The sequence below is a fragment of the Pinus tabuliformis genome, chromosome 1_2 (assembly GCF_031772625.1).
Source record: "Pinus tabuliformis cultivar Carrire ecotype Pingquan chromosome 1_2, CPIR1, whole genome shotgun sequence".
NCBI lineage: Eukaryota > Viridiplantae > Streptophyta > Pinopsida > Pinales > Pinaceae > Pinus > Pinus tabuliformis.
Window position 1 is genome coordinate 785095948 of NC_142298.1, and position 26681 is coordinate 785122628.

The 26681-nt window shown below is 35.7% G+C and overlaps 1 protein-coding gene across 1 annotated transcript; it reads right to left on the bottom strand.

The window, feature by feature from the left end:
- Positions 1 to 20379: 20379 nt before the first annotated feature.
- LOC149208214 (putative disease resistance protein At5g47280) lies at positions 20380 to 24727 on the bottom strand. Its single transcript, XM_089395962.1, has 6 exons — positions 24172 to 24727; positions 23380 to 24086; positions 22874 to 23286; positions 22300 to 22655; positions 21816 to 22024; positions 20380 to 21660 (listed from the first exon to the last, which is right to left on the bottom strand). The coding sequence occupies exons 2-6, from the start codon at positions 24077 to 24079 to the stop codon at positions 20825 to 20827; spliced, it is 2514 nt and encodes an 837-aa protein (XP_089252088.1). The 5' UTR covers positions 24080 to 24086; positions 24172 to 24727; the 3' UTR covers positions 20380 to 20824.
- Between the last annotated feature and the right edge of the window lie 1954 nt (positions 24728 to 26681).

The following is a 26681-nucleotide window of genomic DNA, read 5'->3' on the forward strand; positions in this document are numbered from 1 at the left end:
CCGGATGAGAGGGCTCATGGATCAGCTTCCACAAAATCTTTCCTCCCAGCGCTAGATTGACGAGAGCTGGGTCTCTAATTTGCAGCCCTCCTTCTGCCATTGTTTTTTTCACCACGTCCCAGTTCACCAGATGTATTTTGTTTTCGTTACCCTTACCTCCCTGCCACAAGAAGTCTCTGAGCAGTTTGGAGATTTGCTCCGACACATTTCTTGGTGCTAGGAGAAACGCTGCCTGGAAGATTGGTAGCGCCGACAGCATGGCTTTTATTAAAATTACTTTGCCTCCCTTCGTCAGCCAATAGCCTCCCCACGCTGCAATTTTTGTTTTAATTTTCGAGATTATTTTGCTCCAAAGCGATCTTTTATTGGCTCCTGATATGATGGGAAGGCCCAGGTACTTGAATCTATCCCATGTTGCTTGACCTTTGAATCCGAGGAGAGTGGTTATGCCAGTGAGTTCCCTCTGATCTATATTCCAGCTGAAAACTTCGCTTTTGCTCTCATTGATTAATGCCCCAGAGGCTCTGCAATAACTTCTGAGTACTGTGTCAATGGCTTTGGCAATTCTGATGGAGGCTCCGCCAAGGAGAAGGGAATCGTCAGCAAATAGAGCGTGGTTCAGGGCTTCAGCTCCATGGGAAGGTTTGAGACCCGGAATGTTGTCGTTTAGTCTTTCAGCAGTGAGTTTACGACTGAGGGAATCTGCCATTATGATGTACAGGAATGGGGAGAGAGGGCATCCCTGCCTGATACCTCTCTGGGCTTGGAAGAAATTTGTGGGGCAGCCATTGACTAAAGGGGCAATCCATGGTTTGTCGATGCAAGCTTTAATAAGATTAACGAATTGGGTCGAAAAGCCAAAGGAGAGAAGGACATTGCTGAGGAAAGAGCGATCCACTCTATCGAAGGCATTTGCCATGTCTAATTTAATCAACATACCTTTTTCATTCCGCTGCTTGCTTGAGTGTATGGTCTCCTGAACTTGGATTACATTATCCAGAATATGCCTGCCTTCCACGAAACCACCTTGAGGAGAGGAGATCAGTCTTTTTAACAGGGGCTTGATCCGGTTTGCTAACAGTTTAGCCAGAATTTTATATGAAGCGTTACACAACGAAATGGGCCTGAATCTTGCGAATGTCTCCAGATTGGTGTCTTTGGGGATTAAAGCGAGGTAAGTGGAGTTGGTTCCTCCACCTATCTTGGCTTTTTTCATGAACCAACCTATCATTTTGTGGAGATCAGCTTTGATAAGATGCCAACAAGCTTTGTAGAAATGGATTGTAAATCCATCAGGCCCGGGAGCCTTGTCTGCGTCCATGGACCAGATAACGTTTATGATTTCCTCCTCAGTGATTGGCCTACAGAGAGTTGTGTTTTCTTCAGGGCTGATGAGAGAAGGGATGTTAGCGATGAAGTCAGCGGCTTCCTCATTGTTGTTGTGAGTTCCTTCTCTGTAAAGATTCATAAAGTGGGTTTCGGCGGCAGCTTTGACTTGGTCAAAACCTTTGCAAACATTGCCCTCAACTGTTTTGATTTTTGCTATGTGGTTCCTTGACAATCTCGCTCTATATTGTCGGTGGAAGAAGGAGGTGTTTCGGTCTCTAGCCTTCAGCCACAAACTTCTGGATTTGAGTCTCCAGTATTCTTCTTCCTTTCTGAAAGATTGGTATGTGGATCGTTGGGCTTTTATTTCTTTTTCCAGCAACTCTGTTGTGATATCTTTGCTTTCCATCTCTATTTGCAGAGTCTGCAATGAATGGACTGACTCCTTTCTTTGCTCGGTAGGAGAGGGGGCTGGTCTCTTTATCCAGTTCTTCAGAGCCTGTTTTGTGGCTTTCAACTTTTGCTCCCAGACATAGCTTGGGGATCCCATGAAAGTTTTGGCCCAAGCTACCTTCACTGTCTCTATAAAACCTTCCCTCTCGATCCATAGAGGGCTGAACCGAAACGGAATAGGTCCCAGGTCTTCTTCATCTTCCAAGAGGAGCTGAATAGGCTTATGATCAGAAGCAAGTTTAGGCAGAATTTTAGTGATGATTATCTTTTTGTTCATCATTATGGAGCTTTGTACCATGAATCGGTCTAAACGTGCTGAGATGTGATCTGTTCCCACTCTGTTATTGGACCAAGTGTAAATGCCGCAGACAGGATTGAAGTCCAAAAGATCCCAGTGCTGAAAGAGATTCTCCAACTCATCTAGCATGGGGTCTCTATTGCTTGACCCCCCCCATTCTCTTTTGCTTTCATAATGATGTTGAGATCCCCTGCTATGATGATATTGCTGGGGGATGTCTGCTCTAAAAAGGCGGAGAGAGAGTTCCAGCATTCTCGCTTTTCATAGTAAGAAACTGTGACATAAAGATTGAAAAGGGAAATAGACAACTTACTTGATTTGTGCATCAATTCCGTAAAGATCCAGTGCTGTGTTTCTTGATTATTTTTCAGATGAAAAAGGTCTTCATTCCAGAGAGTTGCCAGCCCTCCAAAAGTTCCCCTTGAGCTAACAACTTTGCCTGTTCTTTTATTCCACTTTGAACTGTTGATCTCTAGAAGGGCTTGGCCTTCTATTTTGGTCTCTTGGAGCATGAGGATATTTGAGGGTTCTTCTTTCATAAGATCCTTAGCTGCTTCTATTTTGGAGGGGTTCCCGAGTCCTCTACAGTTCCAAGAGACGAGATTCATTATTTACTTGAGGGAGTATTGAGGCCTCCCTTGGAAGGCCTTGGTCTAATATTTTGCCCAACAGACATTTCTATTGTAGCTTGACTTCCTTGTATTTTGAGTCTTTCTACGTCCTCCTCCCTCTTTTCTTTACAAGATTTCCTTCCTGCTTTTTTCGTTTGTCTCTCGTAGGTTTCATCCTCCGAGGAACCAGAGCTTTCAACTGGTTTTTTCCTTGCTATTTTTGCATATGAGGGATTGGAGGGACTACCTTGGATGGCCTCGGTCTGAATTGCTTCCCCTTCCTCTTTGTTTGAGGGTGGAGTGTCCACCTGTTCTACATTCTCCTGGGATAGGGTTACTTGATTGTTCTGAGCACTTTTTGTCCCTTTTGGAATTACTTCCGTTTCCTGGTTGGCTTTGGCGCTGCTAGGGCCTCCGTCCATGTTGCATTTTCCTGTGCCTTTTTTTGAGATTGCATTCTTTTGGACTAGAGTCCATTGTTCCTCGTTCTGTTTGTTTACTTGCTCCTCTGCTTTTTTCTTACAGGTCTTTGCAAAGTGTCCATGACCATGGCAATGTCTGCATTTAAAGGGTAGTTGTTCGTAGTTCAACTCCTGGACATGCGTCCACCCAACTACAGTGAGTTTGATAGCTTCCATAACCCCTCTTCTAGGTCCACTTCTACGAAGATACGGGCGCATGAATACTGGTCTTTTCTCGCAGCTTGATCTATATATTTTCCCAATGCATTACTTATGATCTGAAGGGATTTTTGGTTCCAGCAGTGAAGTGGCAAATGGGGGAGCCTAACCCAAACCGGGACAGCAGAGGGGATGTCCTGGGTGGGATCGAAATCAGGAGACCATTTGTTCAGATAAAGACCCTGGGGTCCCATGAAATACGGTCCATTTTTAAAGATTAAGCCTCTATCATCTGGGTTTTCGAAGACAAACACAAAGAAACCCTTACCTACAAAATAACTTTTGACTCCCTCTTTGATCAGGGGCTTCCAGTGCCTTTGGGTCCATTCATCAACCGACTTGGGAGATGGCTAAAGGCCCGTGAAGTGACCTATGAGGCCTCTCTCCGCAAGGTTCAAAGCTACTTCTTCTTCTGGTAGGGCTACCGATGGAATCGTGTCCAGTTTCTTAACGAACTTCTGTTGAGAAGCTGAGGGAGGGCGCTTTGGTCCAGCGGCTACCATTGATCTGAAAGCTAACACCTCCGGAGGCGGCGAAGGAGGGGGATCAGGGTCCCGGTTGGCCTCCAGTGACTGAGGTTGGGCGGACGAAAGGGTGCATTGGCCAGGGGCGCGCTGGTGCAGTCGGTAGTTGCAGAGCAGGAGCGCGCGTGGATAAATCTATTTGTAATGTTACTATGTTAATTGCAATAACAACAATTTAAAATTTTATAATTTAAAAAGTGGAGATTTTTATCATATTTTGAAAAAATTTAATAGAATTTTTTTTGATATCTGTGGAGGTTTAGGATTTTGGATACCTCAAAGTTTTTTATGGTGTTAATAGAAAAACAGAAACATGCACGCATAAAGCAAAAGTTTTATTACACTCCACAAAACTGATTCACATGAATATATCACATTTTTATGGTGTTAATAACATCCAATTGATTCCAAAACAAAAAAATTGATTGTTGAGAAATTATTTCTAACAACTCACCAAAATCTATCTACCATAAAAAAACAAATGTATTAAATTCATTTCCACCCTTAAAAATAATTCAAACTCTAACCAAATTAGATTTTCTAATTTTATTTTTTTTTCCACTGTCGGAACCTCGACAACGCTCCAAAAATGACCTAATCCCAGAAAAAAAATATTTCACTGAGAAATTATTGCCTTAATGCCTGTTTAAAACTCAGAGGCGGAATATTATATACCGCCGCAGAGTGCATGGCACGTCGGTAATTAAATGAAAAATATTAAATGTTGCCGCAGAGTGCATAACATTTGGACATTTGTAAGCAAAATATCAAATGTCATCGACACTGCAGACATCTGTAAGCAAAATGAAATCTGAAATAGTTGAGATTAAGCGCCTCTATCCACAATGCGGCGGCATTTTTAAATCAGCCGTGGATATACGTCGCCTCCGGGTTATGTTTTTCATTTTTTATCAAAAATGTCGGTAATCAATGTCGGTTCGACAAAATTTCGGTCGGTGTTATGTTTTGATTGGTGGATGTTTTTTCCAAAATGTCTGTGTCGTAAGTTGAGGGCATTATCAAATGTTAGGACCCTTTTTAAGGAGAAGCGTGTCTTTCCAGGAGATTGAACGCTGAGAAATTTCACATATGCCACGATTAAGCTTCGGGAAACTGACACGAAGCATCGTCGGCTGCTGACGAAATTCAAAGGATCAGAGCATATGACGGTGTGGGACCACGTATTCAGCTTTTTAAGGGAGAAATCCTCATAAAGCCGAAGCTTACAGATTTTTACAATCAATATGGTCGAACCCAACAGAATTTATGACCGAAGCCAGCAGAATACGGCATAGCCATTACAAATCGCGGAAGCAAGAGGAGCCACAATGAACGCCGCCGCAGGAATCGAACACGACTGAAGTGCGAAAGCCAACCACCCCAACCGTCATATCATGCACGTCATGTGCATGATATATTCAGCTTTTTCAAATATATTTTGTTGTACAAAACGTGCACTGCACTGCAATGGCAATGGTTAAAATTTGAGAAAATTGACTGTCGCGTATGAACCCCGCAGCGTGGGATATGGGGTTATCAGAGATGGCCAATTATTTTCGCTGAATTTCACCTACATCCAAATTTGGTCGGATGTTCAGTGTGAAAATTTACTGTGATATAGCTATTGCAAATTGAAATATATAATTTGAATCCATCTAGCAATTTAAGATGCTAATAACGCAAACTGTCATTCGAAAAATCTTGCATGCATCCAATTTCTAATTTCAATGAATACGACCATATGACGTCAACCTTATTGTTAACAAAATAAAGTACTACTATTTTTTTATATATTTTTGAAGAGGTAAACATAGTCTAAACCATCAACATTTATGCTAAAAAATTATTAGTTTTTTTTTTTAACCAGATTTTATTTGGTTAAATTCTGCGAATTTCAAACAAAAAATACGTTAGAATTGTCGAGTTGTGAATTTATTTGTAATGTTATTAGGTTAATCGTAATAATACAAAATTAAAATTTTATAATCCATAAAATTGAAATTTTCGTGAGATTTTAAAAAAATCTAACAATTTTTTTTTAAATTTATTAAGCTTTAAAATTTTGAGTGTATCTAAGTGAAATCTATTTTCACTGTAAAAACAATTCAAATTCTCTAAAAATTAAATTTTTTAAATATTTTTATGTCAAAATTAAATTTATTAATTATTTTTCATTAAATTTCTTTATCCAAACACAAAACAATTCAGACTCTCGCAAGACAAAACAATTCAAACTCTCCCAAGATTAGATTTCTTAAATATTTTTTTACCAGATTTCCCTATCCAAACTCGTGGACATTGCGGCCAAAAATGCGAAAGTCCAAAAAATTTTATATTACTGAGAAAATTATGGCCACGATGCCTGTTTAAAACTCAAAGGCGGAATATTATATACGGTCGCAGAGTGCATAGCACGTCCGTAATTAAAGGAGAAATATTCAATGCTTCTGCAGTGTGCACAACGTTTGGACATTTGTAAGCATAACATCAAATGCCACCGACAGTGCAGACACCTGTAAGCAAAATATTAAATCTGAAATACTAGAGACTAAAGGGTCTCTATCCACAATGCGGCGGCATTTTTAAATCGGCCACATAACATACGGTGCCTCCACGTTATGTTTTTCAAATTTTCAAAATGTCGGTAATCAATGTCGATTGGACAAAATTCCGCTCCGTGATATATTTTGATTGGTGGATGTTTTTTTTTCCAAAATGTCGGTGTCGGTAATTGACGGCAATTCGACAATCGCGGCCTCTCGCGTGGCTTTTTAAAGAAAAGTAAACTGTGTAGTTTTTTCTTAAATGTCGGCAGTTTCGGCGGTCGACAACTTTTTGTGGAATGGTGGGTGGAGAAACACACGTTCACATGACCTTTTTTAAGTTAAAAAAACAAATATACTTTAATTGCAGTTTTTGTTTTTTTGTTTTTTTTTTTTTTTAAGGAATTTTGGTTCAACTAATAGGAGGGATGGGCCGAAGTAATTCGCAGATTATTGTTGAAAGTTAAAGGAGACTTTTTATTGGTATCACACGATGGATTCATGAGTATGCTTCCAAAAACACAAAGATACATTTTTGTTTACTAATTGCCTATTTGTAGGGGTTATTATTTCCTTGTTGAGTCCTCATGAGTCTGATGAATAACAAAAGTTTTATCCTTATTCCCCCAAATCATAACATCATCAACACCCTCATCTTCTTAGTGAGAGATAAAAGAAGTTTTGCCCTCCATATGGGGCGCGAGACAAGCTTTCCAACTTTTAAATTTGGAAGATCTACTATGACGATTCTTGTTGGGATTTTACTAAGGGAAAGAATTCTATAAATGGCCAGTTTGTAGACAGAGTCAGCGCCAAAATGCAATATTCTCATAATAGAAAGATTCAATGAGACTAATGATAATCTTTGATTTTTAAATTTATTTGATTTGCAATATTCTCATAATAGAAAGATTCAATGAGACTAATGATAATCTTTGATTTTTAAATTTATTTGATTTGGCATCCCTTTGTTGATATCAATTTCCACACATATTATGTCATAGGTGTACAAGCCAAGCTGTCCTCGAGAAGGATATGTGGCAAGAAAATGACCCAAGGAGATTCCAATACCCCAAAAAATTGAATAGTGCCATAAGTGGGCAGGAGACGAACCTAGATTGGAAGCTTGGTAAAACTATTGTAGAGGGTTAAAATCCGAAAACCAATGGGTTATAAATAGACTAGATTTACCTGGAACCAAGACGCACGAGATAGGGCCTTCCGGTTATCTTCTGATTCAACAAAACACAATATAAAAATCCTTTTGAGCAGAGATCACTTCTTGGTCTAGGGTGAATGAATCCACTTATAAATATCCTATGAATGAGGCCATAAGTCATTAAAGCAACAGATGAGGCCCGAGACAGTGTAGATCTCAAAGAAATCCTCCAGATCTGAGTGCGAAACTTCCACAGAGGGTACAACCTTTGATTTATCCACCTAGAACGACCTAGGAGCTACCTGAGGCTGATGAGAGTTGGGACCTATCCTGAGGGAATCCTTGAAAGACATGGGCTTTGATGTAGAAGATGCCCCTACACCCTTGGATCCACAATTCAAGCAAGTAACAAGAGAAATAGAGGCATCCTTCTTAATTTCATAATCTTTGAGTACTAGTTCCATCTTAAGTTTTCTTCCTTTCTAGTGGAGCCCCAATGAACCCACCGAAATTCCCGTCAATTCTTGTATCTTGGCTACGAGTGTGAGTACAACATCAACCTCATTGACCCTTATGCAGAGGGACTCTCCAGAGAGATATATGACAAATATTGGTAATATTTGGAGATCAATATCCCCAATTCCTTCCTCGTTTGACTGGTGCATCTTTTCAAACACACCACATACTTTTTCTCCTTTATCACTCTCCAGGTGAGCTTCTCGTTCTAGCTTTTTGACAAACATTTTGCAGGAACTCATCCCTTCAAAGGCCACTCTAGGCCATCACTCTGCTCCCATATGGACATCACCACTAGGGTTGTACCCATTAACATTCAAACCATAGCCAACAAAGACATCACCACTGGGTGAAAACCCCCCATGCCCTTGGGCTCTCGACCACTAACATCAGTATTGTTTTTGAAATTAGGATACCCAGGCGATGCCCTGTTAATCTTCATCATAGACCTGTTACTGGACGAAGGCCTCAAGAGTGAGGAAGGCGAAAACTCCATTCTCAACCATGTTGTGACACCTCCGCTCAAACCTTATGTGACTTTGTTTCTAAGACACAAATAATTAATTTACATTTCATAAATTATATTTATTATTAAAAATGATCATCCTTTTTTTGGCATTTAGAGGAATTTGCAACTGGATTGGTCTCGTATTTTCAAATCCAACCACTTCTACTAAGTCTACTGCAATCACTACCATTATAACCTCTAAGTGGGTGCCTATCAATTCCAAGTGCTACCACTATAAATTCTAGGCAGGTGCCTCTTGATTACAACCGATGCCACTATAACCTTAGGTGCTTAAGTATACCCCTTCTGCATGTTAGAAAATCAGAAAGGCAAAAATATTTCTTATACTTGATAATTACTTGTGATGTTCTTGATTTCTTATTAGGTTTCTTTATATCTTCTTTCTTTAGTTCATAAAGCAATTACCAAAGCAATAGAACATAAATCAATGGACACCATATATAGGCACATAGCCAAGGAAAAACCACTCTTTAGGGGAAAACCCAGTCAGTAATTTTTCCTTCAATAGTTTTCCTGAGATATTTGAAGACTCTAGACCTTCAAACAAATTTTTCTCTACACCAATTCAACCTTCTTCTTTCTTTGCAGATGATCCTACTTGACCTTGCATCAAGAGCAGCAATAGGAACACTTTCTTGGACCCAACAACCTCAATATTTCTTTAGAGACTTCGATATTCACTAAAAGAGTTCGATCTTCACTTAGAAAATTCAATCTTGGCCCAGTACAACTTCCTGAGGCAGGAGCACCCAATAATAACAACTTCAGCCTATGCTTGATATAGTAGTAGCAACATGTAGCAATTGGCAGTGGCATCAACAAGAGAACTTCAATATTCAAAACTAGGGCATGAGAGATAGAGAAAGAGATGCACCAAAACTTCTATTTTCCTTCCTTCCTTCTCTTAAGCAAAACTCACGCTTATTTTTCCTTCTTCCTTCACTTCACACTTTTTCCCAGCTTCAAAGAGATATTGAACTTGTTTTATTTGATATCCTCTAAATGGAATTCAATCTGCTTCATTTATAGTCTTTAGGTGAGGTCGAATAGCCTTCCTTGAGGCTGACTTGGTATCTTTGATATCTTTGATTTTTAAACTTATTTGATTTGGAATCCCTTTGTTGATATCAATTTACACACATATTATATCAAGGTGTACAAGCCAAGCTGTCCTTGAGAAGGATATGTGGCAAGAAAACGACCCAAAGAGATTCCAATACCCCAAAAAATTGAACTGTGCCATAAGTGGGCAGGAAGATTAGGAAATCGAACCCAGATTGGAAGCTTGGTAAAACTATTGTAGAGGGTTGAAATCAGAAAACCAATGGGTTATAAATAGATTGGATTTACCCAGAAACAAGACGCACGAGTTAGGGCCTTTCGGTAATCTTCCGATTCAACAAAACACAATATAAAAATCCTTTTGAGCAGAAGATAACACTGCAGTTCTTGGTCTAAGGTGAATGAATCCACTTATAAATATCCTATGAATGAGGCCATAAGTCATTGAAGTAACAGATGAGGCCTAAGACAGTGTAGATCTCAAAGAAATCCTCCAGATCTGAGTGCGAAACTTCCACAGAGGGTATAACCTCTAATTTGTCCACCTAGAATGACCTAGGAGCTACCTAAGGCTAATGAGAGTTGGGACCTATCCTGAGGGCATCCTTGAAAGACATGGGATTTGATGTAGAAGATGCCCCTACACCCTTGGATCCACAATTCAGGCAAGTAACAAGAGAAATAGAGGCATCCTTCTTAATTTCATAATCTTTGAGTACTAGTTCCATCTTAAGTTTTCTTCCTTTGTAGTGGAGCCCCAATGAACCCGCTGAAATTCCCATCAATTCTTGTATCTTGGCTGCGAGTGTGGGTACAACATCAACCTCATTGACCCTTATGTAGAGGGACTCTCCAGAGAGATACATGACAAATATTGGTAATATTTGGAGATCAATATCCCCAATTCCTTCCTCGTTTGATTGGTACGTCTTTTCAAACACATCACATACTTTTTCTCCTTTATCACTCTCTACGTGAGCTTCTCGTTTTAGCTTTTTGACAAACATTTTGCAGGAACTCATCCCTTCAAAGGCCACTCTAGGCCATCACTCTGCTCCCATATGGACATCACCACTAGGGTTGTACCCATTAACATTCGAACCATAGCCCACAAAGACATCACCACTGGGATGAAAACCCCCCAATGCCCTTGGGCTCTCGGCCACTAACATCGGTATTGTGTTTGAAATTAGGATACTCAGGCGATGCCCTATTAATCTTCATCATAGACCTGTTACTGGACGAAGGCCTCAAGAGTGAGGAAGGCGAACACTCTATTCTCAACCATGTTGTGACACCTCCGCTCAAACCTTATTTGACTTTGTTTCTAAGACACAAATAATTAATTTACATTTCATAAATTATATTAATTATTAAAAATGATCATCTTTTTTTTGGTATTTAGAGGAATTTGCAATTGGATTGGTCTCGTATTTTCGAATCCAACCACTTCTACTAAGTCTACTGCAATCACTACCATTATAACCTCTAAGTGGGTGCCTATCAATTCCAAGTGCTACCACTATAAACTCTAGGCAGGTGCCTCTTGATTACAACCAATACCACTATAACCTTAGGTGCTTAAGTATACCCTTTCTGCATGTTAGAAAATTAGAAAGGCAAAAATATTTTCTTATACTTGATAATTACTTGTGATGTTCTTGATTTCTTATTAGGTTTCTTTATATCTTCTTTCTTTAGTTCATAAAGCATTTACCAAAGCAATAGCACATAAATCAATGGACACCATATATAGGCACATAGCCAGGGAAAAACCTAAGTTACCAAGTTCGGCCGTATTGGCCCAAAAAATTCAGAAATTTGTCAGTACGATTCGGTTCGCGTTTTAATACGGTAAATTTAATATGGTACGGATTTTTTAGTTTATGGATTCATTTTATGTTAAAAATGCCCAAAGTTTGTGTGTTCTTATTATCTTCCAACCGGTCATCGTTGCCGTTATTAGCAAAGACGCTGAGAAGAGGGCACGGCCCTTCGGAATAGCGTTTGAATCTCCTTTCATCAATTAGCAAGCATGCAATGTAAAATAGATCTAAGCTGAAAAATAATAATTTTTATATTCAATAATGTGATAGAAATTTTTAGTATTAAAAAGTTCAAAGAGAAGGGTAAGTTATATATTAAAAAAATTGTAAAAATTTTAAAATAGTTTTTCTCATTCTTATTTAGATGATAGTTATTAGTAAATTGGATAATAGTGGTTCATTGCCATTATTGGTATGGAATTCGAATTTAATTTAAAGGGTTCAGAGATTAATTTATACATATTTATTATTGAATAAATTTGGATTTGAAGAAGAAAGAGATTGAGATATAAGTTTTTTGATCTGTGTTGATCACTTGAAACTTAATTTTAATATTCAATATCTAATTTTTTATATAAATATCAGGGTTGAATTTTTGTTATTTATATTATTATATTTGACTTACACTTTTTTCAAAAGGTACCACATTATTCAAAGTATCAAGTGAGGAAGATTCATTTCATTTTTTATTTTTTTTTTAAATAAAAAATTGTTAGTCTTTATAAGATGTATATTGTCGAATTTTTCTCGTATTTAATTTTACATTATCGAATTTTTTCCATATCGAATCGAATTCGAATCCGTATTCGAATTCGAATTTGGTAACTATGGGAAAAACCACTCTTTAGGGGAAAACCCAGTCAATATTTTTTCCTTCAATAGTTTTCCTAAGATATTTGAAGACTCTAGACCTTAGCACAAACTTTCCTCTACACCAATTCAACCTTCTTCATCCTTTGCAGATGATCCTAACTTGACCTAGCATCAAGAGCAGCAATAGCAACACTTTCTTGGACCCAACAAACTCAATATTTCTTTAGAGACTTTGATCTTCACTAAAAGAGTTCGATCTTCTCTTAGAAACTTCGATCTTGGCACAATACAACTTCCTGAGGCAGGATCACCCAATAATAACAACTTCAACCTATGCTTAATATAGCAGCAGCCACATGTAGCAATTGGCAGTGGCATCAACAAGAGAACTTCAATATTCAAAACTAGGGCACGAAAGAGAGAGAGAGAGATGCACCAAAACTTCTATTTTCCTTCCTTCCTTCTCTTAGACAAAACTCACGCTTATTTTTCCTTCTTCCTTCACTTCGCACTTTTTCCCAGCTTCAAAGAGATATTGAACTTGTTTGATTTGATATCCTCTAAATGGAATTCAATCTGCTTCATTTATAGTCTTTAGGTGAGGTCGAATAGTCTTCTTGAGGTTGATTTGGTGTGGAGACAACATAATTCATTTTTGACTCAATACTAAACCTTTTTACATGATTCAAAATCCCAAGAAGGGTCTCTTTACAAGTACAACGACTCTATTAACTCAGAATAAATCCTAGAAGTCCTCAATAGGGTTTTTGACCTAAAACATGATGACCCAAGCATGAAATCCATGCTTTAATAAGTCATAATAATAATAATTATTATTATTTTCTTTATTCTTTTGACAAGTAAATTACATGATGACTCAAATACATTAATGAAGGCTGAACCTAGTTACATTTTCCAACACTCCCTCTTAACTAGGGAGGTATTCATCATATACAAGTACAACGAATATCTCAACTATATGAACCATGAAGAATTTTAGGCACCGCAATGTCATGGACTAGATTCCTAACCAAAGAATCTATCCAAGTAGGATTAAGATGGCCTTAAGCTTTCAACCTCTCTAGGTACCATTAGGCCTACTTGCTAACCATCAACCTAGAGATCCAGGTGCGTGTCAGAGCTTAATGATCAACGCCACCTTTCCTACTTTAGGAACTAGACATCAACACAAAGTGTCGGTCTGATGGCTTCCTAGGAAATGCTTCACTCACATAGCCTGAACACCCCTTGATCTATCAAATCAAGGACAATGAATCTCTCCTGATCAAACTGATTTGTAACCAGCTTGCTGGATAAGTTGCAACGCTCGCGCATTCTTCTTTTTGTATTTCTTCCATTGTTCCCTCTTTGCATCACTGATGGCTCATTTAACTGCTTCATCTTTAAGTTCTGGAAATCCATCCATAACATATTCAGAAACATCATGAGCTTTCAATATAGTCTCCATCTAAATAACCTACACATCATAATTCTTCCATATTAATAGTGAAAACTAAGACTAAAAACTAGATAAAATCATCTTCAAAAATTTCTCTTTAAATAATAATAAAAACCTCCTTATAAAAAACTTTATAAACTTTTCAAGCTCTTTTTCCAAAAAAAAAAAAAAAAAAAAAAAAAAAAAAACAAAAACAAAAAACATTTTTTATAAAGCTTTGCAAATCCTTTATAAAATAAACCCTTTATTATTTTATTTTTATAACTTTATAAAAAGCTCTTCATCTATTATAAGTGCATGAATCAACACGTTATAACATAGCCTTTTAAAAAAATCACTTTCGAAACAACAAAACGTACATGGAGCTTTTTATAAATTCAAAACATAACCACTTTCACCTTTTATATGACCAAGGCACTTGGAATTTGAAGGTTTGACTTGGCGCGGTGAAAAATGTTGTTGAACGCTTTTCGCACTGCTTGCACACCTCCGACGCAGCGAAATTGCGCAGTTTTTGCACTAACAAGTGAATTCCGTACCTATTTTGCATGTTTTTAATTTTTTAACAGTGCCACAACTTTACAACACAATTTAAAAAGAGAATTGTTCTTCACTTGGCCCACTCTGTTGGCTCCATGAATCTGTATTTTCTTATGCTGCACAAGTTTCTGATATGGAGGTACTTTTGATATGCAGGGATGAGTATCTGACAAGGTTAGAAGTTTTGTCCAAATAGGAAGCGGAAATAATATAATATATTAAAATTTAATATATATTAAAAATAAAAATAAAATAATTTATTTATTTCCATCTAAAATTTGCTTAAAGAAATCAAATAAAATAATTTATTTATTTCCATCTAAAATTTGCTTAAAGAAATCAAATAAAATAATTTATTTATTTCCATCTAAAATTTGCTTAAAGAAATATGTAAAAGATTGAACTTTAAAATACTGCCAAAAAAATTCAAAATATCAGTTTATCAACAATTTGCCAATCAAATTCCTTCCTAGCAAAGAAACATGCAGAACTCCCAAACTAGAAAAAAAATGTTATTACTCAATTATCAGGCGATTTAATGCAACCTTATATGTTAAGTCACCACTGGTTCAATTCCTTATTTTATTTTTTCTTATCTCTATTATAGTTAGATTATATATATATATATATAAATAGAGATAAGAAAAAATAAAATATATATTAATAATAATTAAAAAATAGTGTTTAAAACCAATATTATTTTAAAGAGAGTGTGTATAATAAAATTATAAATTTTCAAATTAATATATATTTTATACTTAAATAAATATGAAAATTAAATTAAAAAATGTTTTTTTAATAATATTTATGTTTCATAATTTCAACTATTTTTTTCTTTAGTATTCCATCTTTTGTCCATGATCATTCTAGTGGCCAGCGATCTGTTTAAATGCTTTTATATCCATCCACCATCCGTGTATATGAGGAGAATGAATAGTTTTCCAATGACAAAGATCATGATAGGTCAGATGCGTCATCTTCATTTGGATAGAATGACATTCCATAAATGGGTTGTTTTTCTTGGTTCGAGAGCCATATCCAGATCTAAACCAACAACATACCCTTCCCTGTGTACAGTTCCATGAATTGAGGGGTCAAATACACCTAAGTTTGCCTTATTCATTGCAGTGAAGCTCCCAAAACGTCAAAAATTTGTTACATTGAAGCCCCTGAAAAGCTCCAAAATACAAGTTAAAGCTCGCCATTATTTTGGCGCGTTTCCGATCAGCTCAGTGCCCAAGCTCCCAAAAACGGGAGAGCTGTGGGTACGTGCTCTCCAATGGCTGGGAACAGTACCTGTGTAACTATGGTATTTTCTCATTGTCTCCAGTGTCGTTGCCGCCAATTTTGAGAATTGACAAGGGCCGTAAGCAGCCTAGAGAGTCACTGCTACGATTGGCAGAAGTCACTACCAACGAGTTGCAAAGGTTTTTGAGCAGAGTCTTTTTTAAATAAGAAGAGAGCCGTAGCCCTAGTCATAGAGTCAAGTGGTGACAAGTGGCATCTACGGCGGCTGCCACGTCGCTGTCAGGGGGTGAGAAAGAGTAAATTACAGAGCCCTAAAATTTAGTTTGAAAAATTCGCTTGTAAAGGTTACCCCAGCCACACGATTTAATTTGAAAAGTCCGCATATAAAAAGTAAAGCTTATAAAAGTTTCTCTTAAAGGTTTGAAAAATATGGGAAAGTATTTTTAATTAAAGGAGTGGGTAAGTTGTTAAAGTTCTAAAACAATTTATTCGAAAGGGTCTTTGTTTTAAAAATTAAGTGGCATTTAAAAGGGATCGAAAGGAGATTTTAAAAAAGCTTTATTATAGGTGCATAAAAGTACATGAAAGTATATCAAAAGTTTATAAAAGTTTTTTTATATTAAAAAAAACTACATGTTGTGAAAAAGATTTGAAAAGGTAAATAAGGTTTTTATGGAATAAGAGTTTATGATTGGGTTTTATTTTATATTAAAAAAAATTAGATATTGTGAAAAGATTTGAAAAGCTAAATAAGGTTTTTATTGAATAAGAGTTTATGGTTTTGTAAAATATGTTGGTATCCAGCAAAAATTATGGTTTTGTTAAATATGACAATTTGTTTTGGGTGAAGATTGTGTCTTATAGGGTGTATATTAAAAACATATTTCTTCGAGGGTGATATGGAAGATAGTCTTATACAATCAGGAAAGTGACTATAAGATATAATAAAGACAATAGTCATGGGTCGCAAAGCACGACTGAAGCAGAGTAAGAAAATGAATAGAAAAGAAGAGGAAGCGATCGTTGCCATGTTTAGAGAGGTTCAGGTCGTAGCCGTGGAACTAAGAAATCTAGTAGAAGACAAAGAAGAAATCGAGGTTGATTGGTGTAGCTTGGATCTACGACCAGCTCGTATATTTACTGGTAAATATTTTGATCATTGGGTTATCAAAATGCTAACTTTTTTTTGAGGTAAAGAGTTAATTGAGTATTGATCTAATAACCGATATGTTGAAGGGGTCTGGGGGGCGGCTGCATGTTTGGAGACCCCCCTAGGAGGGGTTAAGAGGCAATGCCCCCGAAGCTGAAAATAGATGAAATTTTGCCTTGAAAAATATTGTAATTTTGTAGTCAATTAGTGTTGTGCATTAGGCGGATGATCTGACGATAGAAATTATGTGTAATTTAAGGTTTTTTGCCCTAGAAGGAAACTCCTTAGTTTATATGAGGGAATTGTATTACGGATGTGTATTATTATTCTGAGCAAGAAAGAGAGAAGAGACTGTGTGAGAGCGAAAATGAAATTGCAATGGATATTTTGTAATTTGTATCTCTTCATTTTGCTAGATAATATAAAAAAAGGATTGATTGTTTCTTCAGGGACGTTTCCCAAATTTGGTTCACATATATCTTTGTCCCGCTTTTTCTATGCATTTATGTATTTGTGTTTCCACAATGTTTTATTTATTTCATCTCTATTAATTAATTTCTAACATATCCACATAATCGAACATTTGGCTTCATCACTCCTAACCAAATCACTTTTTGGCTTCCATTAATAGCTTTCCACAACGCATCTTAGTTCTTACCTATTTAGGAGTAAACTAATATGCATTTGAAATTACATACCTGCATGATTAAAGTAATAAACTAATATCACAAATTTAATATTATTTTTCAAAAACTAGTAATATTTGTTTTAATAAATTAATTTAAATATTATTTTCAAAAACTAGTCATTTAATATAGCCGTTACATATTAATATTTTTAATAAATTAATATCATTATTTAAATATTATTTTTCGAAAACTAGTAATATTTGGTTTTAATAAATTAATTTAAATATTATTTTTCAAAAACTAGTCGTTTAATACAGCCTTTACTTTTAATATATTAATAAATTAATATCATAATTTAAATATTATTGTTCAAATATAGTCGTTACTTGAAATTATGTCTCTACATTGCTCTCTATTTAAGCCTTTGCCATGACATGCCTCTTCCTCTGATCCTGATGATGAACCACACACCAAAAATTTCTTTTATGTGATTTCTACTGAAAAACTTTTCTTAATTCATTATGGATCACAGAAACTTGAATACCGAAAATACCTACATGATTTTAAAATACCTACATGATTTTAAAAACTTGTTTATCTACGATTACTCTTTATGATCTCAGATATATATGCATTATCCAATCTTTTATATATATAAATATGTTTTATCCTATAAGTAAAGAAATTACTAAGAAATTACTCTTCTTATACTTTTGTATATGAATGTGCAATACACGTAAAGATAAAAAATTGCATAGTATATTAAAACTATATCATATATTATTATGTACATGAACTGCATTGCGTACTCAAACACTTATAATGTCGGATTAATTCTCACAATTAAATGACAGTGTTTTAATGAAAATATTGTTTCACATCCTTACAACTATTTTAAATTAAATCTTACGTTCTTGGAAATTAAATCAGTTTGATTAGGAATTTGTGTAAAAAATTTATTTTTAATATGTATGTTGATGTTTATTCTAATTTTTTTTAATCTTCATAACAAAAAAACGTATAAAAAAGTAGAGAAAGAAAAAGAAAATATAGAAAAAAATTATTTAAAATAAATAAAAATAATACACATTTAATATCCTGAATTAAATACAACTACATATATAACCAATTATATACAACAAGAATTTTTGTGAATTGGAAAATTAAAATGTGTATCGTCATTATTGTTCAAAAGGAATAGCTATTTGATTTGGAGCATCCAAATATAAATTTGTAACAAAACGAAAGACGAGGTTGGATATATTGGATAGAATACTAAAAGATATTATATGTTATTTGGAAAAATATTCATATTTATATTTGTATTTTAATATTTAATAATTTTTACAAAATTAATTCTTTATATTCATTAACCAATTATTCACTCCTAGTTATGTGTGCTCACGCGCTCATGTGTGTGCGCGCGCGCGCTGACATTGTATAAAAGAAAGAGGAGGTTTGAATGTATTGGATAGAATATTAAAAAATATCATATGTTATTTGGAAAAATATTCATATTTATATTGTATTTTAATATTTAATAATTTTAACGAAATTAATTCTCACTCATGTGTGTGCGCCCACTGACAATAAATTTGTGCTCACGCACTCGTGTCTGCGCGCCCCCCATATATATATACTTTGGGTTTTAAACTTTATATTAAATGTCTTCAATTGAATGACATTAAATTGTATCCTAATAATTTTAGTGCAAACCAAAAGATTGCTATTCCAAATGATAGAAACCCTTCTATCACGCATTTCTCCTTTGTTGTTGATAAAGGAATTTTCCTAATTGTCATAGGCACTTAGGGAGAAGGTAAACTCTACCTGGACATTAATTTTTTTAATATAATATTATTATTTGAATAATATTAGTGGATAGTATTATTTAATTACATGTAATTATATATGGATATAGAGATGAAATTTGAATAGATATATTTATTTTCAAGTTATATATATATATATATTAATGGAAAGAATAAATTAAAATTTGTTTTTTTACAAAGTCAAAAGTAGAGAGAAAGCTAAAAATGAAATTATATTATGATGAGTGTTTAGGCAAAGACAATAAAGGAAATGGTATTATGATAGAGTGTTCGAAGCAAAAATATCAAAGAAAACAACATTATGGGGAACGTTGGATATAAAGAAAACTCAAGAAAAATGGTATTATGGTGAGTGTAGGAAATTAAAAATATGAAATATGTAAACGAAATACAATATTTATTTGGTGATAGATATTTATCTGAGTGTGAACTAGGTAATGGATTTGGTATTATGGTGAGTGTAGGAAATTAAAAATATGAAATATGTAAACGAAATACAATATTTATTTGGTGATAGATATTTATGTGAGTGTGAACTAGGTAATGGATTTATTGTTGGGGAAGAGTGTTGAATAGTTGGTAAGATATTTACTAGGTGATGGATTGTGTTATATAAAATAGTTGGTTTGTAAATGTTTATCTAGATATGAAAATGTCATGGATTTATTGTTGTGAAAGGTACAATGTGAAATGATACATAGTAATAAGGAATAAATAAAAAGCAATGATAATACAAATGATTTTATTCTTTATATTCCAAAGGCAAATATTATGCAATGAACCAAATTCATTAATCAGCTGAACATAAAATAAAAAGTGAAGACATTGCTAAATTCTTTTAATAATATCTTTTATAAATAACAAATAATTAAAGATTTTACATTTTTAAAATATATTTTATATCTAAAAAATATATTTAATATGAATTTGAATCTTATAATATTTATCATGGTATACATCCCATTCATAAATCTTATTCCTTTCTAAAAAAATAAAAAAAAAATATTATAAACATTGTCATTTAGACCAAAGTTTGGTCTGAGTCCACGTTAACCACGACCATCATCATCATCATCCATGAAAAATAACTACATAAAAAAGAAAATCAATAACCAACCATAAAACATAAATCCAAAATTTACTCTAAATTAAAATTTTTAATAAAAATACATATTTAAATATTTAAAAAACAAATAAACTTAAAAATATAAATATTATTTTTCCCCAGCTTTACATATTCATCTCATTCAAACACATCGTAATTTAAAATAACTGATTACAACAACGTAGAAGAGCTTTATATAATAATTCTCACTCTCTCAAACTCTCCATAATTTCAAATCAATGGTTACACCAACGAATGACAATACTTCAGAAAATATACAAATCCATATCATAGCTTTATCCTAAAGAAATTCCCCACTCTATCTCTTTCTTAAAATATATATCAACCACCCGTCAATTCACAAACCCAAATTCTAGAAACCCAAGACCCTAACCTAATTCCTGTAAATAATTCCAATCTTAGAAGCAATCCTCGCAGATTTTCAGTTTGTACATCAATCATCAACCTAGGGTATTGCACTGAAAATATTGGACAGGGCAAGAGGATGTCCAAGAATATTTTCAATCTTCAAGCCAGTCCAAACTAAAGCGTTCTTCGACCACATCCACTGTAAGATTAGGCATGGAAGAGGCTTTGATAGCCAACCACTGTTGTCCGGTGTCCTCATCACAGATTACACGCTTTAAACACCTTAGATTGGCTAATGCTTTAGGCAGCATCTTCAGTCCAGAGCACTCATTCATGTCCAGCATCTTTAACTTTGACAGCTGATCAATTTCCATAGGAAGGTCCTTCAAAGACATGCACAGTGATATATCAAGAAATTCTAGTTGCTGAAGTCTGCAAATGGAAGGAGGAAGCATTGACAAGCTTGGACTTGCAGACAATCTCAGCAACCTAAGTGACCTTAAATTTCCCAAGTCATCAGGTAACTTTTGGATAAGATGGCAATTAGTGACAGACAACCTTTCCAGGGAAATTAAACTGCATATGTTTGCTGGCAATTCCTCCAAATCGCTACAGTGATCAAAGTTCATTTCCACAAACTTCGGGAACTTTAAGGCTTGTACATTACCAAATAGATTCATATTTCCCAAGCCCTCACATAGACAGACAGATAACTTTTCCAAGCACTCCCAGGATCTACTGTACTCGTAAAGAGGAGGCACAATCAACTTCTGAAGTAAGAGAGACTTGAGCTGGGTAACTGAAGAAAAGCCTGCCAGCCCATTCAGTATTGCACGCTTTGTATTGTAATTATATATGATAAGAACCTTAAGCTTTGGCATATTATGTAAAAATGTTGGAAGACAGTATTCAGTTGCAGAAAAGAATAAAGTTAAAGCTTCCACTTGAGGGAAATTTATTTGACACCAATCTTGCTCTTCCATTGGACCTACACATCCCAGAAATGTAACAGTCAGTATGCTAAGTTGATGAAAATGCGTATCAATTACATTAACAAATTGGAAAATTAGTGAATTGAACTGATAATCTATGATTTTATTATAAATGTAAGCAGAAATAGAAATGAAGTGTCAGGAGTTTGACCTGTATGAATTGAAACAAATTGCGCTGTAGATGTCTGATCTTTGAGCGTTAGCCAATGTCTGGGAATACCATTCTCCTTGTGAGGCATGAAAAGTCTTTTACCATGAATGGCATTATCCTGGGTTGCCAGACGCAAGGCTAAATCACGCATTACGTCATGTTGAGAAAAGGAAAGCTCGCAACCACAGCCAAACGAGATGGCTGGAATCCTGACACATCAAAACTTTGTATGAACCCAAAAACCACTTGATGCGTAAGGGATTTACGCTTACCTTCCATATTTCTAATTTCTGATAGCAATCATGCAAAGAATATATAGCCTGAACTTGCTCGAGTACTTGTACTTAAGCCTCATCATTTTTGTGAAGTTCATTCTATATCAAAGAATGACACAAGCAAATTAAATTAAGTAGAGGCACAAATATGAAGAGAGCAACACAATCAACAGATTTGTTAAAGTAACAAATTTGAACAAGTTACTCACCCGGGATTGCTGGTGAGATTTATGAGATTTCGACTTGAAAGTTCTAACAAGATAACAAAAGCGCCTTGCCATTCCATTCCACGGACGCGTACCCAAATATCCAATAATGAGTCCACGTTGAATTTTCTACCCTTGGGAAATGCTCCCAAGTCCAAAAAGCACTCCCTTGATTCATCATCAAGGACATCTATGCTGGTTTCCAAGCAATCAAGAAGCTCCTCTCTGTGATATTGTGATATAGGTTCTGCCCTTGAAAGTTTCTTCTTCGCGTTTTCCCAAACTGGCGGTGGCTCATTACGCAAGGAGCTTCCAATGACCTTGAGGGCAAGTGGTAAACCCATACACATTGCTTCAACCTATAGATATTATACATGTGAAACGTTGACTTATTCTTCTCCAAAAAACTAAATTATTCAAAAAATTATGTACTTTTATTACCCTCACTATTATTCTTAATGTTGCAATTTTAGACTTGGAAAACCATTTATCCATGGAAAATCTCTCTGTATACTAATACATAATAGGAGGATAGATAGACAAATATGAGACAACAAATAGTATGTCTAATGCATACCTGTTTAACAAGATATTCATCTTCTGTTTCTGGAATCGAAGGCTGTCCAAAGGCCCAGAAACAAAAAAGGGAGAGGGCATCAGTCCTCTGCAACATGGGTATGTGATACACATGGCTGCTGTTTGTCCTTGGAATGCTGTAATCCTGCCTGGTTGTGATAACTGTCTTGTATCCCTTTGCATCAAACAATAACTGTTCGGCATTTGATCTCGACCAAACATCATCCAAAACGACCAAAGTTCGTCGATTTCCTTTTAGACTCAGATTTCTCTGCAGTTGGTTATGCGCATCCTCGATACTCTGAAAATCAGGCCTCTCAGCTCCAATTATCTTGTCCCACATGGTTTCCAAAAGCGCCTTTACATTTGGAGATTGTGAAACAGTAATGAAAACTATATTATTTTGGAAGAAATCTGATAAACACAAAAAGAATGAGCACTTCAAGCCAAACTGAAGAAACAAAAATGGAAATTTGGAGTCAATATTAAAAGGGGGGGAGTTCTTACCTTTGACTTGAAGATCATTGCAAAGGGCTAATGCAAGGGTGGTTTTGCCGCTTCCACCCATCCCTTCGACCCCAATGATATTAACTTCATTCTGGAATAGGATTTGTTTGACATCATCGACAGGAGTATTCAAACCCACTACAAAGCTCGGTATACCCGGGATTTGGGAGTTGCAGATACTGGTGGATTGTTCATCCATTGTAGTATCATGCAACCCATCAATGGAGCTATGAAATAGTTGCATTGTGCTTATTTGTTGAAGCATGAAGGAATTGAAAGTGGCATCACTAGTGAATTTGGCATTCACACTCTCAATTATATGCCGACCCATTTCTTCAACACGTTCAGATCGTTCGCTACAATTCTTGAAATCTACATTTAGCTTGTGGACATCAAGGATAAGGTTGGCCAGGCCTTGGGTGAGCAAAAAATCGTTGACATTCTTTTCTATCTTTAGGATCTGCTTTCCATAGCGATACCTTCTGTATAAATTAAAGCTACTCAGTTGCTCTAATTTTTTGACGAGATGAAGACCATCTTGCAGCTGCGCCTGAAAGTCTTTGAATGGGTGGCCTCTCTGAGGTGCGGGGACGTCTACGTCAGAAGAAAGCTTGGAGATTTCATCAATGGCTGGCTTGAGGAGCAAGAGCTTTTGCTTGAGTTCCTCGCTGGAAGATTTGCCGGACACAAAAGTATTCATGATGGTACTGTTTACAATGAACAACTAGGTACTATAAGCAAATCGACTACTGATTTTCGGATATCAATTAAGAAACAAGTTCATACTTATACCTTACTGCAAAATTCGATACGCAGCTTTAGAGCAGTGGGAGGACTCTCGGCTAGATTGAAGCGTCGACACAAATGACTTTATTCAAGTCGATTAATTGGTCTACCAGAACAGATGACAATCTTGAAAATAAATATGTCAGGCTCCTTTTTAAAGAGGAGCGTGTCGCTCCAGGAGATTGAATGCTGAGAAATTTCACATATGCCACAATTAAGCTTCGGGAAACTGATACGAAGCATCGTTGGCTGCAGACGAAATTCAAAGGATCTGAACATATGACGGTGTCCGACCACGTATTCACCTTTTTCAAATATTTTTTGTTGTAACAAACGTGCACTGCACTGCAATGGCAATGGTTAAAATTTGCGAAAATTGACAATCTCGTATGTAACTCCACAGCGTGGGATACGGAGCTATCAGATCGCCCATTATTTTGGCCGGATTTCACCTGTTCACGTCGAATTGGGTCGGATGTTCAGTGTGAATTTGGTCGGATGTTGCCGCAGAGTGCATAACATTTGGACATTTGTAAGCAAAATATCAAATGCAATCGACATTGCAGACATCTGTAAGCAGAAAATGAAATCTGAAATAGTTGAGATTAAGGGCCTCTATTCACAACGCGGCGGCATTTTTAAATCAGCCGCGGGTTGCGTGCGGGTTATGTTTTTCATTTTTATCAAAATGTCGGTAATCAATGTCGGTTCGACAAATTTCCGTTCCGTGTTATGTTTTGATTAGTGGATGTTTTTTCCAAAATGTCGGTGTCGTAAATTGAGGGCAATTCCACAATGTCGGCCTCTCGCGTGTCTTCCTTTTAAAGAAAAGTAAACTTTGTGTAATTGTTTTTTCTTAAATGTCGGCAGTGCGGTCGACAAATTCGGGCTTCCTCGTCCCTTCACTTTTCTCTTTTGGGAATGGTCGGTGGAGAAACACACGCTCGCATCACCTTTGTTTTTAGTTAAAAAAGCAAATATATACTGTAATCAACTTTAATTGCAGTTAAATTAAGTTCAAATTAGCGTGACAATGGAGTGATTGAATTTTAATTTTACTTTGGAACAGTGTCATTTTTATTATTAATTTATCCGCCCACTCCTCTTTGTTTTTCTTTTATGAAATTTGTGTTTTGAAGGGTTAATCCTTCATATTATAAATAGTATAGCAGCTAATTGTCTGAGGATTTGTTGTATTTTATTGAAATTATCATATATGTGATAAATTAGAAAAAACTATTTTATTTGGGAATGATTTTTTTTCTTTTTTTTCACAATTTTGGTTTAACCAATAAGAGGTGGGTTGGTTAAAGTAATTTGTAGATTATTGTTGAAAGTTAAAGGAGACTCTTTATTGGTATCAGAAGATGTTGATTCATGAGCATGCTTCAAAATACACAAAGATATATCTTTGTTTACCAATTGCTTATTTGTAGGGGTTACTAGTTCTTTGTTGAGTCCTCATGAGTCTGATGAATAACGACAATATTATTTGTATTCCCCCAAATCATAACATCATCAACACCCTCATCTTCTTAGTGAGGAATAGAATAAGTCTCGCCCTCCATATGGGGCAAGACACAAGGTTTATCTATTATATATTATGATGATTCTTGTTGGGATTTTACTAAGGGAAAGAATTCTATAAATGGCCATATGGGGCAGGACACAAGGTTTATCTATTATCTATTATGATGATTCTTGTTGGGACTTTATTAAGGGAAAGAATTCTATAAATGGCAAGCTTGTAGACAGTCTCAACACCAAAATGCATTATTCTTGTAATCCAAAGATTCAATGGGACCAATGATAATCTTTGATTTTTAAATTTATTTGATTTGACAGCCCTTTGTTGATATCAATTTCCACACATATTATGTCATAGGTGTACAAGCCAAGATGTACTTGAGAAAGATTCGTGGAAAGAAAATGATCTAAGGAGATTCCAATATCCTGAGAAATTGAATGGTGCCATAAGTGGGCAGGCAGATTAAGAAGTCGAACCCATATTGGAAGCTTGATAAAACTATTGCAGAGGGTCGAAATCCAAAAACCAATGGGTTATAAACAAACTTGCTTTACCGAGAACCAAGGCCCATGAATTACGACTTTCTGGTAATATCTAATTCAACAAAACACACTATAAAAAATCCTTTTGAGCATAAGATGACATTGCACTTCTTGGTCCAAGATGAATGAATCCACTTATAAATATCCTATGAATGATTCCATAAGCCATTGAAGCATCATATGAGGCTTGCCACAACGTAGATCCAAATAAGTCCTCCAAATTTGAGCGTGAAATTTCCAAAGAGGGCACAACCTCTCTTTGTCCACTTGGAACAACCTAGGAGCTAACTGAGGTTGATGAAATTTGGGACCTGTCCTTAGGGCATCCTTGAAAGACATGGTTTTTGATGTAGAAGATGCCCCTCCACCCGTGGATCCATCATTCAGGCAAGTAACAAGAGAGATAGAGACATCCTTCTTAATGTCATAATCTTTGAGTACTAGTT

What these genes read in the sequence shown, in the direction of transcription:
- LOC149208214 (XM_089395962.1), bottom strand. Translation starts at nt 24,079, where the DNA reads ATGAATACTTTTGTGTCCGGCAAATCTTCCAGCGAGGAACTCAAGCAA. An exon ending in CAATGATCTTCAAGTCAAAG is followed by an intron (nt 23,287 to 23,379) that starts GTAAGAACTCCC and finishes TGTGTTTATCAG; the next exon opens with ATTTCTTCCAAAATAATATA. An exon ending in ATTTGTTTCAATTCATACAG is followed by an intron (nt 21,661 to 21,815) that starts GTCAAACTCCTG and finishes TGGGATGTGTAG; the next exon opens with GTCCAATGGAAGAGCAAGAT.